This window comes from Oncorhynchus gorbuscha, linkage group LG07 (genome assembly GCF_021184085.1).
Source record: "Oncorhynchus gorbuscha isolate QuinsamMale2020 ecotype Even-year linkage group LG07, OgorEven_v1.0, whole genome shotgun sequence".
In the NCBI taxonomy this organism is placed as follows: domain Eukaryota; kingdom Metazoa; phylum Chordata; class Actinopteri; order Salmoniformes; family Salmonidae; genus Oncorhynchus; species Oncorhynchus gorbuscha.
Window position 1 is genome coordinate 49,320,218 of NC_060179.1, and position 17,097 is coordinate 49,337,314.

The window sequence follows — 17,097 nt, forward strand, 5'->3', positions numbered from 1 at the left end:
GGAATTGATTTCCTTCTGAATGCGTTTGAGCCAATCGGATGTGTTGTGACAAGGTAGGGGTAGTATACAGAAGATAGCCCTATTTGGCAAAAGACCAAGTCCATATTATGGCAAGAACAGCTCAAATAAGCAAAGAGAAATGACAGTCCACCATTACTTTAGGACATGAAGGTCAGTCAATCCGGAACATCTGAAGAACTCTGAAGGTTTCTTCAACTGCAGTCACAAAAGCCTTTACGGGCTATGATGTAACTGGCATTTTTGATTTAATCTTCATTTAACTAGGGAATTCAGTTAAGATAAAAACTATTATTTTACAAAGACGGCCTACCCCGGCCAAACCCTCCCCTAACCCGGGCGATGCTGGGCCAATTGTGCACCGCCCTATGGGACCCCTGAGATCGAACCAGGGTCTGTAGTGACGCCTCTAGCACTGAGATGCAGTGCCTTAGACCACTGTGCCACTCGGGAACTTAGACCGGTGAAAATCTGTAATTTGGTCTGATGAGTCCAAATTGGAGATTTTTGGTTCCAACCGCTGTGTCTTTGTGAGATGCAGAGTAGGTGAACGGATGATCTCCAGATGTGTGGTTTCCACCGTGAAGCATGGAGGAGGTGTGAATGTGCTTTGCTGGAGACAGTCAGTGATTTATTTAGAATTTTAGGCACACTTAACCAGCATGGGTATCACAGCATTCTCCAGCGATACGCCATCCCTTCAGGTTTGCGCTTAGTGGGTCTATCATTTGTTTTTCAACAGGACAATAACCCAACACACCCCCAGGCTGTGTAAGGGCTATTTGAGAAAGAAGACTGATGGAGTGCTGCATCAGATGACCTGGCCTCAATCACCCAACCTCAAACCAATTGAGATGGTTTGGGATGAGTTGGACCGCAGAGTGAAGGAAAAACAGCCAACAAGTGCTCAGCATATGCGGGTACTCCTTCAACACTGTTGGAAAAGCATTGCTCATGAAGGTAGTTGAGAGAATGCCAAGTGTGTGCACAGCAGTCATCAAGGCCGAATCTAAAATCAAAAATATATTTAGATTTGCTTAACACTTCTTTTTTTACATACAACATGATTCCATTTGTGTGATTTCATAGTTTTGAAAAACCCTTGAATGAGTAGGTGTGTCCAAACTTGTGACTGGTACTGTATATTTGTGGTCATTCCCAGCAGTCAGTCTTTAAGTGTTTAGCCAGTCTCTCCCAGTATGGCAGTCCAGTGAGGCGGAGAGACCGCCAGGCTACCCTGTTCCAAAATGGCCATCTCTAGTACTTGACCTCCAGCATGGAGGGGTTGGACTCCATGATGGCAACAATGATGCGGTCGATGTAGTCCTGTAGACGGAAGTTGACGTCCTCCTGCTTGCGGATAGCTTCCATCAACTGCAAACACAACAGATAAAATGTTTAGAAGGATAGTAACTTATATGAACTTTTCATTTGCATTGAACAATTATTTAAGAAGTTAAAAAATAGGACACAACAAGATATGCAATACAGATTTCAACTATCTGCATTTAAGATTCAGAATTTTTATGGGGGATGCATCAAAGTTGCAAGAAATGCATTTTATTTCACCTTTCTTCACCCAAATTAGTCTTACTGAGATAAAATTGACATAAAAATACAGTATATTTATGTCCTATATATCAATGTGGCAGGTAGCCTAGTGGTTAGAACATTGGACTATTAACCAAAAGGTTGCAAGATCAAATCCCCGAGCTGACGCGGTAAAAATCTGTCTTTCTGCCCATGAACAAGGCAGTTAACCCAAGGCTCCTAGGCTGTCATTGAAAATAAGAAATTGTTCGTAACTGACTTGCCTAGTTAAATAAAGGTTAAAAAAATTAAATAAATGCAAAGCCTTCTCTGTATAACTAGTGCCTTCAGAAAGTATTCACACCGCCTGCCTTTTTCCACATTTTGTTTAGTTACAAAGTAGGATTAAAATGGATTTAATTGTCATTTGGTGTCAACGATCTACACAAAATGCTCTAATGTCAAAGTGGAAGAAACATTTTTTACAAATGTTATAATTTAAGAAAAATAAAACACTAATATATCTTGATTAGATAGGTATTCAACTCTCAGTCAATACAACTGTGAGTTATTTATCATTGCTAGCAGATTTAAGTCAAAACTGTAACTCGGCCACTCAGGAGCATTCACAGCTTTATTGGTAAGCAACTCCAGTGTACATTTAGCCCTGTGTTTTAGGTTATTGTCTGGCAGAAAGGTGGATTAATCTCCAGACAGCTGGAAAGTGCACAGAAACAGGTTTTCCTCTAGGATTTTGCCTCTGCTTAGCTCCATTAAGTTAATTTTTTTTATCCTGAAAAACTCCCCAGTCCTTAACGATTACAAGCAAACCCATAAGATGACGCAGTCACCACTATGCTTGAAAATATGGAGAGTGATAGTCAGTAATGTCTTGTGAACTGCTTTGCCACATTATTTGCACTATTACTTTAGTGCCTCGTTGCAAACTGGATGCATGTTTTGGAATATTTGTATTCTGTACAGGCTTCCTTCTTCCCACTCTGTCAATTAGCTTAGTATTGTGGAGTAACTACAATGTTGTTGATCCATCCTCAGTGTTCTCCTATCACAGCCATTGAACTCTAACTGTTTTAAAGTCACCATTGGCCTCATGGTGTTTCCTTCCCGTCCAGCAACTGAGTTATGAAGGATGCCTGTATCTTTGTAGTGACTGTTTGTATTGATACACCATCCAAAGTGTAATTAATAACTTCCCTAAGCTCAAACGGCTATTCAATGTCTGCTTTTTTTTTTTCATCTACCAAAAGGTGCTTTTCTTTGTGAGTCACGGAAAACCTCCGTGGTCTTTGTGGTTGAATCTGTGTTTAAAATTCACTGCTTGATTTAGGGACCTAACAGATAATTGTATGTGTGGAGTACACTACTACAGAGTGAGTCCATGCAACTTATTATGTGACTTGTTAAGCAGTTGTTTAGTCCTGAGCAAATTTAGGCTTGCCATAACAAAGGAGTTGAATACTTATTGGCTCGAGACATTTCAGCTTGTCATTTTCAATAAATTTAGAACATTTTTGAAAAACATATTCCATTGTGTGCAAGCCAGTGACCAAAAAAATAGAAATGTTATCAATTTTAAATTCAGGCTATAAGACAATAACATTTTGAAAAAGTCAAGGGGTGTGAATAGTTTTTGAAGGCACTGTATATGTGTATCTGCTGTCTACTATCTATATTGTGACTCACCTCTCCCCGGGACACAGAGTTAATCTCAGCCGCCAGTGACTCTGAGAAGGAGGCCGTTACCAGGTTCTTGGCTCCCTGGATGCTCAGGTTGATGATCTGGCCGTTTAGCTCGTCGTTCTGCTCCTTCAGACTGCGGTTGTCTTGCTTGAGGCGTCGGATCTCCTGTTCTAGCTCGGCCTCGCGGGTGCGGCTCTGGTACTCTTGCAGCCCGGCACTGGGAGAGAGCCCCCTCCTGGCCTCTGCCTCCAGCTTGTACAGCTGTAGGTGCTCCAGCTGCTTCCGCAGGTCCTCAATCAGCTGGTTGAGGGAGGGGAGACAGAGAGACTGCTGTTAGAGAGAGATACTGCAACAGTCTATTCTGCAAGAGCAACTAGTCACCAACCGTTGGAGGGGTTGGTTGGAAAAAAACAATAATTGTAGGTATCCTTTTTTACTAGGGCACTCAAACGATTTAAATAAATGTGATTAATCACGTGATTTTCTATAGTTAATCGCGATGAATCAAATTTTTGGAATTTACTCAAATATGTCCATAAAGAAAGATTTTCAAAAGCAGTGCATTGAGTTACAGGCATACTATGCTTTGACTGTAAGCGATGGAAACACAAAATAATCTCTATCAGAAACAAAATGCTCCAAATGTTTATTTAAGAAGGCCTATTCTCTGTTATCAATGTTCTTGATGTTTAACATTTTGCATGCACGAGCACAAATTCTGTTAAAGATTCAGGCATTCTAAATGAGTGTTCACCCAATTGCTGATTGGAGGGTTAACTATAGGAAAAAAATTGAACTGGCTCTCTGGATACAAAGAGAATTTCAACCTGTCCAACAATATTATGAATTCCACAGATGACAATAACAACAGATCGGCCAGAGGAGTATACTATGACTGAAGCTAGATCTACTCAGGGTTTTCTAAAGCTAGCCAGTTTCAGTTAGCTTCACATTCAAGCTCAGGCTTAATCCGTACTACGTCGGTAGATATTGCTTGTCCGCCTGCTGCTAACTCTAGCAGGCTTGTAACTGCCTGCATTGAGACAATGCTGAAACATCAATCAATGAGTGGGTCTATGCCACATTTTAATTTGTTCCCGAAATCAAAATGAAAGAAAAGTTATCTTACAAATTCAGCAGGCTATGGTGTGAAATAGGCTTGTTGAAGTGCCGTCTTTATTTGATTACTTATCGTTCATGCCGTCTTTGGTGTGCTTATCAATGCACAAGCACCTTTTTTCACATTCCTATCGATAAAATAATTATATGAAGTCATATACAAGTTTTACTGTGCGTGAAGTTTAAAATGTATTCTGACATTACTAAATGTAAAATGCGATAGGTATTTTAACATTATTATTTTTTAACACACAAAGAAACATTATCAGCCGTCTTCCTCAAATGAAGGGGATGATGACGCAATTTTTTACAAGAGGGAGGGAATCAGGTTCGCATCTCGCAGTTCAGACACTTCATTCAGAATAAATGGAGTTAGCCTGCCCGGGAGCAGGTTAGTTCTGAAGGATTCGTTGCCATTGAAATGTACCTGTCTAAAAGGTGAGACACTTTCATGGTTCCCGGTTATCCCAAGTTGAACTGGTTGACCAAAGTTGCCTCGCTAACTCCTCATACCACGTACGTAGTATACGGCTAACATCTGAGTTAATGTAATACAGCTATTAGATCTAGCCTAGGAACAACTTATCCATGTTCTTCAACGTGAACTAGCCACAAGTTGCTTCTACTAGAATTGTGATAATTTGCTTAAAGATGCACTATGCAGAAATCGCGCCACCGTTTTCTTCGTTGCAATTTTTTTTATAGTTTTCCTAATTTCAGTTTGTGACAAAACAAGCAAATAGTGTACAGAATCATTGTGCAACCTAAACTGCTGTCAAATATATTTTCCATAACCAAAAACATTGTATTTGAAGCAGGTATACAAAACCTAAAAACTAAACTTAAGAACGGGAAGCATACAAATAACAGACATAACAGATCTATCACTTCTTAGACTTGTTTTTAATGAGAATGACAGATCTATAACTCACATTTCTATATGAATTTGGTCGGGTCTCCCAAAAAGTTACATATTGCAGCTTTAAATCTTTGACTGGAGAACTACAACAAAACAGTAGCGAAATGGATGTCCTGTTCTGATTAAAATCATTGTTGGAAGTTCGTGTTATATAAAGAGGCATTCAGCGATGGCCATTTTAAATATTTGTTTGGTTTGCTACAGTAGCTAGCTAACGTTAGCGTAACCAGTGCTTAATTAGAGCCGCATCCTGTCCAGATTTGACCTAGTCTGTTCCGGCGCCTATGTGCCCAAACCAAGGCCCATTTAGCTGCAACACACATTGTAGACAAGTCTAAAGAAAACACATTAACACAGGTTGTAGTTAAAGCTCAAAATAAAAAAAATAAACACTACTGCGCTAGTCTTTTGAACAGCTTATAAGGAGGCTAAACATCACAGACCCGCTCACAGTTTTGAGCAAGAAATTGACTGTCAGGAGTTAAATGAACTTGAGATGGGGAGAATTCTCCATTCCAATGTTGCTTGCTCCAACATACAGCAACATATTTCATCCGAAATAAAGCAAAAACGATTTGAAAGAATAGTACAGCGCTCTCCCAAAATCAGCTCGATGAGGCTACTAGTTTGAATAAAATAGTGCCTTCATTGTTCCAAACGTTGGGGATTGTTATTGATGTTGTGTGACGCAAGCTTATTTTGTTATTCAAGTTGTGAAGTATTGTTCATTTTTAACCGTGTGTCCCAAAGAGTAATAAATACTCTTCATTGTATATATCAGACTTCAGCTGGCAGATATGGACATACCAGCAAACATTTTTGTTGATATTGTGGAACTGGAGGATTTTTCTGCTGAGGGAATTGTCTGTAATCTGCATTAGAGGGTATAAAGTTTACCGAGGACTTTCTCTCCAAAACCCTCATTAGAATTACGTGTGATGGTGCGTCTGTCATGCTGGGATACAAGAGTGGAGTAGCAACAAGGCTCCAGGCCCTCTTCTCGAATTTAACTGTTTGGCAATGCTCGGCACACCGGCTTGAGCTTGCAGTAGGCGATGCGGTAAAATTGATGGGATCTATCAATCATTTAAAAATACTAAAGGACAAGCTACATCTGCTTTATAGCATATCCAACAAAAAAATTAATGGAGCTGAGGGAGTGCACAGAGAGTTTAGACATTCAGCTGTGCAAAATCGGCAGGATCTTGGACACAATATGGGTGGCATCCAGTTTTAGAACTGGAGAGTCTGTGTGGAACAATTACCCGGCTCTTCACAAGCATTTCACCACAGCAGCTGAGGATGCTTCCCACGACGGTGTGACACGTCAGAGCTGTAGTGGCCTGGCCATGGGCATATCCTCGCATGCATTTGTTAACAATCTAGGCCTTATATGTGATGCACTTCCAGAACTATCGGAATTGTCACTCAAGCTCCAAAAGAGAGACTGCACAATTATTACTGCACACAGGGCAGTCACCAGGGAAGCGAGGGTGTTCAGGGCAATGGCAGAGCAGCCAGGCCGACACGACACTCACAACTCAGCCAGAGAGGGATTCAGGAGAACTCTTTCCAATGCGTCAAACTGAATGGTGGAAGACCCAGCGCCTCTCTGCATACCTCCACCATATCAGGGCTACTCTTTCTGAACCTTGTTGGCCCACCCTTGACCAAATTGTACCCAGTCCCCTATATGAGGTCATGGATTGCTGAAGGACACAAATGTGTCACAGACACCAGGAGCAAAACAAGAAATAGGGAGGAGAATACGCACAAGGAAATGGTTGTTGTGGAAGGTTTTGGAAAACTAAGGTAGGAACATCTTTTTCCTTTACAAACTTGTTCTGTTTACTGTGAAGTTAATCTGAATATGCGCTTCATATTATCACATAGGCAGGAGTCCTATTTATTATAATATATGTGTTCTGCTGTAGCTTTCATTTATTTATTTTATTTGAAGTATATTCTGATATCAAATTGATTGTGATATGTTTGTACTACTGCTACATTGATGTCTTAAAGTATATGAAATTCGAGTCTTGCAAGCCCCACAGCTGGGTATGTGTGCATATGCATATGGCGGGTGTTCTGCAGTGACGCCTAAATATTATGCTTTACATTCTGCCCTACCAAGCAAAAGAGCAGTAACTGTGCATTTGTTCAAAAACAATGGTTTACATTTTTATACATTAAATACATGCTTTATCATGTGGACAAATATCCTGCCTCCATTGTGTTGTGCTATGGAGAAAATGGGGGGGGTCATGGTCAGCGTTTGGGTGGCGGCTAAAGCTTAACAGGGTGTGAATGATGTTGAATGGGTGTAGACAAAGAAGAGCTCTCCAGTAAGAACCAAAACATTCAAAGGCCATTTTCTCAAAAGTGAATTTCGAATTTCAAAGCAGAATTACTTACCCATTGTTCCTCAAATGCAGTGTATGATATACCATTTTGTATCTCTGTGTCTATGCTTTTATCCATTGTAAAAAAACACAATTTCTAATTTTGCTACATAAGACCGAATCAAGGCGGTCGGTCACAATTGATTGGCTGGACAATGAAAAAACTTAAGTCATTTTTCTCAGTTTCACTCTATGAGCAGTTATTGCTCTTTTGCTTGGTAGGGTAGCATTGAAAATTAGGCTATAAGAATTTCAGACCTGTAAGCCCCACAGCTATACTAGAGCATGTGGGCATAGTATATGTTTGAGACCAACGTGACCGTGGCTGTGTGAGAAGTGCGCCAGTATCTCACATAACTAGAATGAGATTCACTTTCTATGATCTCTCTCCCTCTATGCTCCGATAGACATGAGCCTGAACACTCATCTCTCAAGTGTTGCACTTAATCATTTATTTAGACTATGCTGTAGGCCACCAAAATATTTAATCAACTTCCAAATACAGAGAGATAGTCTTTTCGCACAAATGCATCGGCCATCACCAGTGAGTGAGCTGCCCATCTTTGGGTGAGTCAGTGAAATTGGAAAGCATTTTTAGGACTATAATTCCTCCTCATAAATAAATCAAATTTTATTTGTCACATACACATGGTTAGCAGATGTTAATGCGAGTGTAGCGAAATGCTTATTGTATCCTATAATAAGTGTCTCCATACACCTAGGCCAAGGCTATTGACGGATTCAAGACAAGGTCATTTTTATTGATCTCTGATTCTCAGTTTGTCAGTTTCAAAGTAGGCTGCTATTTCGATCATTTGTGTGCTATTAACCAGTTGAAGCTAGGGGGGCGCTATTTCATTATTGGATAAAAAAAACGTGCCCGTTTTAAGCACAATATTTTGTCACAAAAAGATGCTCGACTATGCATATAATTGCCAGCTTTGGAAAGAAAACACTGACGTTTGGGTGCCCCAGAACTGATCTTACAGGCGAAACCAAGATGCAACCTCAAACAGGAAATGAGCAGGATTTTTGAGGCTCTGTTTTCCATTGTCTCCTTATATGGCTGTGAAAGCGCCACGAATTAGCCTGCCCTTTCTATCGTTTCCCCAAGGTGTCTGCAGTATTGTGACGTATTTGTAGGCATATCATTGGAAGATTGACCATAAGAGACTACATTTACCAGGTGTCCGCCCGGTGTCCTCCGTCGAAATTATTGCGTAATCTCCAGCTCCATGCGCGTTTCCATTTTCTTCAGAGGAGAAAGTCAACTGCCACGAATGATTTATCATCGATAGAAATGTAAAAAACACCTTGAGGATTGATTCTAAACAACGTTTGCCATGTTTCTGTCGATATTATGGAGTTCATTTGGAAAAAAGTTCGCATTGTAATGACTTAATTTTCGGGGGGTTTTCTTACCCAAACATGATGAACAAAAAGAAGCGATTTGTCCTACACAAATAATCTTTTTGGAAAAACTGAACATTTGCTATCTAACTGAGAGTCTCCTCATTGAAAACATCTGAAGTTCTTCAAAGATAAATTATTTTATTTGAATGCTTTTCTTGTTTTTGTGAAAATGTTGCATGCTGAATGCTAGGCTTAATGCTATGCTAGCTATTAATAGTCTTACACAAATGCTTGTTTAGCTATGGTTCAAAAGCATATTTTGAAAATCTGAGATGACCGTGTTGTTAACTAGGCAAGTCAGTTAAGAACAAATTCTTATTTTCAATGACGGCCTAGGAACAGTGGGTTAACTGCCTGTTCAGGGGCAGAAAGACAGATTTGTACCTTGTCAGCTCGGGGATTTGAACTTGCAATCTTCCGGTTACTAGTCCAACGCTCTAACCACTAGGCTACCCTGCCGCCCCATAACCTCTCACCTCCTGCGTGTGCTCCTTCTCCTTCTGGTTTTGGTGGCGTTCGTGGGTCAGCTTGTCGGACGTCTTCCTGCGGGTTTCCAGCTCCTCGTTCAGCCTCTCAGTCACATCCGCCAACTCATCCTCTAGCTTACTCTTCTCCTAATGGGCAAACAAGAGGAAGGAGGGATGAGAGGAGAGATACAGTGAGTTCCAAAAGTATTGGGACAGTGACAATTTGTTGGTTGTTCATACTTTTGGTCCCCTAAAATGGGGGAACTATATACAAAAAGTGCTGTAATTTCTAAACGGTTCACCTGATATGGATGAAAACACCCTAAAAGGAAAGCTGTCCGTTTGCACTTTAACCTCAGTCATTGTAGAATTAAAAATCTAAGGTGCTGAAGTACAGAGACCCCCCCCCCCTAAATAAGTGTGTCACAATACTTTTGGAGCTTGCTGTAAATACACAAGGTATGGGAGGGAAGAGAAAGAGATGAGGGGAAGAGATAGAAACTGGAGAAATGGGGGTCATAAAGGAGAGAAGAGGTAAATAGACAAAGGATTGGTGGGAAAAGAGATGGGGGAAGATAAGAAAACTGCAGATTTGGCTTGATATGGAGGTGAAAGGAGAGGAAAGGGAGGGACGGGAGAAAAGACAGTGCTCTTACCTCCTCTAGTCTCTCAATGTTGGCACGGTAACAGGGTACACAGGACCTCAGCTCACTGTTCTCCTCATCCAGCTGCTGCAGCCTACGATAGAGAACAGCACAGTTTGAAAACATACACCAATGATATAGCCGCAGTACACATTGACAACCCCTATTCGAAATCAAATCATATTGTATTCGTCAAATGCTTAGTAAAAAACAGGTGTGGACTAACAGGGAAATGCTTACTTATGGGTACTTCCCAACAATGCAGAGAAAGAAAATAGTGAAATAATAGAAAAGTAAAACATGTAATAATAAAAGTAATGACAGATACACAATGAGTAACAATAATATGGCTATGTACAAGGGGTACGAGTACCGAGTTTATGTGCAGGGGTACAGGGTAATTGAGGTAGATATGTACACATTAGGGATGCATGATATATCGGTAAGAATATCGGAATCGGACGATAATAGCTAAAAAAGGCTACATCGGCATCCGATGTGCAAAACCAATGTCAAAGATGACGTGCATACAGTTGAAGTCGGAAGTTTACATACACTTAGGTGTTAGTTTACATACACTCATTTTTCAACCACTCCACACATTTCTTGTTGACAAACTATTACATTTTTTTATTTCACCAGATAGGCAGGTTGAGAACAAGTTCTCATTTACAATTGCGACCTGGCCAAGACGAAGCAAAGCAGTTCGACACATACAATAACACACATGGAGTAAAACAAACATACAGTCAATAAATAATACAGTAGAAAAATAAGTCTATATACAACATGCGCAAATGAGTTGAGATATGGGAGGTAAAGGCAAAAGAAAAGGCCATGGTGGCAAAGTAAATACAATATAGCAAGTAAAACACTGGAATGGTAGATTTGCAGTGGAAGAATGTGCAAAGTAGAAATATAAATAATGGGGTGCAAAGGAGCAAATTAAACAAATACAGTAGGGGGAGAGGTAGTTGTTTGGGCTATGTACAGGTGCAGTCATCTGTGAGCTGCTCTGACAGCTGGTGCTTAAAGCTAGTGAGGGAGATAAGTGTTTCTAGTTTCAGTGGCCACGGAAGGAGAGTTCTATGGCATTGAAGCTCGTTTGGAGGGTTGTTAACACAGTGTCCAAAGAAGGGCCAGAAGTATACAGAATGGTGTCGTCTGCGTAGAGGTGGATCAGAGACTCATCAGCAGCAAGAGCGACATCATTGATGTATACAGAGAAGAGAGTCGGCCCAAGAATTGAACCCTGTGGCACCCCCATAGAGACTGCCAAAGGCCCGGACAACAGGACCTCCGATTTGACACACTGAACTCTATCAGAGAAGTAGTTGGTGAACCAGGCGAGGCAATCATTTGAGAAACCAAGGCTATCGAGTCTGCCGATGAGGATGTGGTGATTGACAGAGTCAAAAGCCTTGGCCGGGTCAATGAATTTGGCTGCACAGTATTGGTTCTTATCGATGGTGGTTAAGATATAGTTTAAATGTGTATTTGGGGGGGATTTCTATTTTTAGTGATTATTTTCTGTCTGTTGATAGTTGCTTCAGGGTTTTAAGTCTAAGAAGGCTGTAGGGTAAGTCCAACTGTTGCTAATTGAGAGCATCTTGACTGGCTGCATCACCGCTTGGTATGGCAACTGCTTTGCATCTGACCATAAGGTGCTACAGAGGGTAGTGTTTACGGCCCAGTACATCACAGGGGCCGACCTACCTGCCATCCAGGACCTCTATACCAGGCGGTGTTTGAGGAAGACCCTGCAAATTTTCAGTCTCCCAAGTCATAGACTGTTCTCTCTGCTACCACATGGCAAGTCTGATGCACCAAATCTGGAACCAACAGGACCATGAACAGCTTCTACCCCCAAGCTAAAGTTAGTCCGGGTAGCTATTTGGTTACCTACTTAACTATCTGCATTGACCCTTTTTGCACTAACTTTAACTCATCACATTGTTAACTAAATGTTGCTTTATTCCGAGCTATATATACTAGGGATGCATCGATATTAAATTTTTGGCCGCTACCGATATCTGATTTTTACCTTGCCAAAAAACCCGATACCGATAACCGATATTTACATTTTTTGCGACCTTTTAAGCTTTCTAGTACAGTTAAATAGTTTAAACACACACACACACTGACCAAAAAGTTATTTTGTTGGCATTTACATGTTTCCATTACCAGTAAAGCATTATCCATATACAGTGCCTTGCGAAAGTATTCGGCCCCCTTGAACTTTGCGACCTTTTGCCACATTTCAGGCTTCAAACATAAAGATATAAAACAGTACTTTTTTGTGAAGAATCAACAACAAGTGGGACACAATCATGAAGTGGAACGACATTTATTAGATATTTCAAACTTTTTTAACAAATCAAAAACGGAAAAATTGGGCGTGCAAAATTATTCAGCCCCCTTAAGTTAATACTTTGTAGCGCCACCTTTTGCTGCGATTACAGCTGTAAGTCACTTGGGGTATGTCTCTATCAGTTTTGCACATCGAGAGACTGACATTTTTTCCCATTCCTCCTTGCAAAACAGCTCGAGCTCAGTGAGGTTGGATGGAGAGCATTTGTGAACAGCAGTTTTTAGTTCTTTCCACAGATTCTCGATTGGATTCAGGTCTGGACTTTGACTTGGCCATTCTAACACCTGGATATGTTTATTTTTGAACCATTCCATTATAGATTTTGCTTTTTGTTTTGGATCATTGTCTTGTTGGAAGACAAAATCTCTGTCCCAGTCTCAGGTCTTTTGCAGACTCCATCAGGTTCTCTTCCAAAATGGTCCTGTATTTGGCTCCATCCATCTTCCCATCAATTTTAACCATCTTCCCTGTCCCCGCTGAAGAAAAGCAGGCCCAAACCATGATGCTGCCATCACCATGTTTGACAGTGGGGATGGTGTGTTCAGGGTGATGAGCTGTGTTGCTTTTACGCCAAACATAACGTTTTGCATTGTTGCCAAAAAGTTCAATTTTGGTTTCATCTGACCAGAGCACCTTCTTACACATGTTTGGTGTGTCTCCCAGGTGGCTTGTGGCAAACTTTAAACAACACTTTTTATGGATATCTTTAAGAAATGGCTTTCTTCTTGCCACTCTTCCATAAAGGCCAGATTTGTGCAATATACGACTGATTGTTGTCCTATGGACAGAGTCTCCCACCTCAGCTGTAGATCTCTGCAGTTCATCCAGAGTGATCATGGGCCTCTTGGCTGCATCTCTGATCAGTCTTCTCCGTGTATGAGCTGAAAGTTTAGAGGGACGGCCAGGTCTTGGTAGATTTGCAGTGGTCTGATACTCCTTCCATGTCAATATTATCACTTGCACAGTGCTCCTTGGGATGTTTAAAGCTTGGGAAATCTTTTTGTATCCAAATCCAGCTTTAAACTTCTTCACAACAGTATCTAAGACCTGCCTGGTGTGTTCCTTGTTCTTCATGATGCTCTCTGCGCTTTTAACGGACCTCTGAGACTATCACAGTGCAGGTGCATTTATACGGAGACTTGATTACACACAGGTGGATTGTATTTATCATCATTAGTCATTTAGGTCAACATTGGATCATTCAGAGATCCTCACTGAACTTCTGGAGAGAGTTTGCTGCACTGAAAGTAAAGGGGCTGAATAATTTTGCACGCCCACAATTTTTCAGTTTTTGATTTGTTAAAAAAGTTTGAAATATCCAATAAATGTCGTTCCACTTCATGATTGTGTCCCACTTGTTGTTGATTCTTCACAAAAAAAATAGTTTTATATCTTTGTTTGAAGCCTGAAATGTGGCAAAAGGTCGCAAAGTTCAAGGGGGCCGAATACTTTCGCAAGGCACTGTATATTTCTTTCAGTTCCTTGCAGTGCTGTTTTGTTGTTAATTTATTCAGTCGTTTCATTCTAGAACAGGATTTTATTATACATGTCAAGCAGTAACGTTTCAGCTCTGTCTGTCCGTGGCCTCTTCTGTCGTGGGTCCTCTTCGTTGGTACGCACAGTGTCCATCTTGTCCAGCTGTGTCTGTAACATTTCACGTAAACCCTGGTTTTTGTCTGCATCGAAGTAGCGGTCCTTGTACCTAACATTGAGCATGGTCGCGACACAGTAAAGAGGCTCAGAGAGAATGCCACCGAATCGCTTGTTCACAGCCTCTAGTAGAGTACTTTTGCAAGTTTTAACCCCACGGTCTGTCGGCAGTTTTGTTGAGCAGGCGTTTCAATGCCATGACAGAGGGTATCACATCTGCTGCAGACGCAGTTGATGAGCTTATTTCTGGAGTCAGTTGATCGAATGGAGCTAGGAGTGTGTTCATGTTTCCAAGTTTTAAACATGTTATCAAATGCCATTGAAATGGCAGCGGAATGAGAACCAGCACATTATTGAGCATGCAATACGGCTTTCTTCAGTACAAAATCCTTGTCGACCCACTGTGCTGTCAGACTCCAAATGTCAGTCGTGAAGGTAATAGTAGTGACGCCCATAGCAAGAAGCTCATGGATGTGCATTTCAACAATACTGTGTAACTCCGGTAGTGCAACATCTGAAAAAATAGCACTTACTTGGTAGTGTGTACCGGGGCTTGAGGTGCTCGACCAGCAGGCGAAAGTCAAAATCATCCACGACAGAGAACGGTTGATTGTCAAGGGCAATAAATTCCATTATCTTGGCGTTAATGGATTTCGCTTTGAGTTGTCTCGCTGAAATGTTCTTACTCTTTCAAATGACTACTCGCCTTGAACTTGTTTAGTTGTTGGAAGTGTGCACTTACTTTTTCCCCCTTTTGTTCTAAGTAGTCGTTGTGTCACGCGGGACTAGGTGGGTGTGCAGGAATCAGACGCAGAGAGAGAGTAACGGAGTAAAGTGCTTTACTAATGCACACCAAACTGATAAGCCCAATACAATACAGGGCGCAGGACACTATACCAGACAACCCAAAACCACAGGGTGTCCAGTATAGAAAATAAAATACACCACAACCTAATATGTACACACGTAACAAAAGACAATTCCACACAAAACAAGGGCGGGTCAAACTACTACATATAGGCAATTAGCCTATCAGAAGCTTCTAAAGCCATGACATCATTTTCTGGAAATTTCCAAGCTGTTTAAAGGCACAGTCAACTTAGTGTCTGTAAACTTTTGACCAACTGGAATTGTGATACAGTGAATTTTAAGTGAAATAATCTGTCTATAAACAAACAATTACTTGTGTCACACGCAAAGTAGATGTCCTAACCGACTTGCCAAAACTATAGTTGGTTTCATGCATGTTAACATTAGAAGCCTCCTCCCTAAATTTGTTTTATTCACTGCTTTAGCACACTCTGCCAACCCGGGTGTTCTAGCCGTGTCTGAATCTTGGCTTAGGAAGACCACCAAAAATTCTGAAATCTTCATCTACAACATTTTCAGACAGAACTGCCAAAGGGGGCGGTGTTGCAATCTACTGCAGCGATATCCTGCAGAGTTCTGTGCTACTATCCAGGTCTGTACCCAAACAATTTGAACTTATACTTTTATAAATCCACCTCTCTAAAAACAAGTCGCTCACCGTTGCTGCCTGCTATAGACCACCTTCTTCCCCCAGCTGTGCTCTGGACACCATATGTGAACTGATTGCCCCCCATCTATCTTCAGAGTTCGTGCTGCTAGGCGACCTAAACTGGAACATGCTTAACACCCCAGCCATCCTACAATCTAAGATTGATGCCCTCAATCTCACACAAATTATCAATGAACCTACCAGGTACCACCCCAAAGCCGTAAACACAGGCACCCTCATAGATATCATTCTAACCAACTTGCCCTCTAAATACACCTCTGCAGTTTTCAAACAAGATCTCAGCAATCACTGCCTCATTGCCTGCATCTGTAATGGGTCAGCAGTCAAACGACCTCCACTCATCACTGTCAAACGCTCCCTGGAACACTTCAGCGAGCAGGCCTTTCTAATAGACCTGGCCGGGGTATCCTGGAAGGATATTGATCTCATCCCGTCAGTAGAGGATGCCTGGTTATTTTTTTTAAACATGCCTTCCAAACCATCTTAAATAAACATGCCCCATTCAAGAAATTTAGAGCCAGGAACCGATATAGCCCTTGATTCTCTCCAGACCTGACTGCCCTTAACCAACACAAAAACATCCTATGGCGTTCTGCATTAGCGTCGAACAGCGCCCGTGATATGCAACTTTTCAGGGAAGCTAGAAACCAATATACACAGGCAGTTAGAAAAGCCAAGGCTAGCTTTTTCAAGCAAATATTTGCTTCCTGCAACACAAACTCAAAAAAGTTCTGGAACACTGTAAAGTTCATGGAGAATAAGAACACCTCCTCCCAGCTGCCCACTGCACTGCGGATAGGAAACCTCTGTCACCACCGATAAATCCACTATAATTGAGAATTTCAATAAGCATTTTTCTACGGCTGGCCATGCTTTCCACCTGGCTACCTCTACCCCGGTCAAAAGCACTGCACCCCACACAGAAACTCGCCCAAGCCTTCCCCTTTTCTCCTTCTCCCAAATCCAGTCAGATGATGTTCTGAAAGAGCTGCAAAATCTGGACTCCTACAAACCAGCCGGGCTAGACAATCTGGACCCTTTCTAAAATTATCTGCCGAAATTGTTGCAACCCCTATTATTAGCCTGTTCAACCTCTCTTTTGTGTCGTCTGGGATTCCCAAAGATTGGAAAGCAGCTGCAGTCATCCCCCTCTTCAAAGGGGGGGACACTCTTGACCCTAACTGCTACAGACCTATATCTATCCTACCCTGCATTTCTAAGGTCTTCGAAAGACAAGTCAACAAACAGAATACCGACCATTTCGAATTAAACCATACTTGCTCCACTATGCAATCTGGTTTCAGAGCTGGTCATGGGTGCACC

At 41.4% G+C, this 17,097-nt stretch overlaps 1 protein-coding gene across 2 annotated transcripts in view; it reads right to left on the reverse strand.

The window, feature by feature from the left end:
• Positions 1-887: 887 nt before the first annotated feature.
• LOC124039240 (rab11 family-interacting protein 3-like) overlaps positions 888-17,097 on the reverse strand; it is a 68,044-nt gene continuing 51,834 nt past the window's right edge. For both annotated transcript variants that reach the window (XM_046355151.1, XM_046355150.1), the window contains 4 exons: positions 10,226-10,307; positions 9,579-9,716; positions 3,253-3,549; positions 888-1,392 (listed from right to left, as the gene is read on the reverse strand). In XM_046355151.1, coding sequence (XP_046211107.1) covers positions 1,276-1,392; positions 3,253-3,549; positions 9,579-9,716; positions 10,226-10,307 — 634 coding nt within the window. In that variant the 3' untranslated portion in view covers positions 888-1,275. The remainder of the gene's footprint in view (positions 1,393-3,252; positions 3,550-9,578; positions 9,717-10,225; positions 10,308-17,097) is intronic.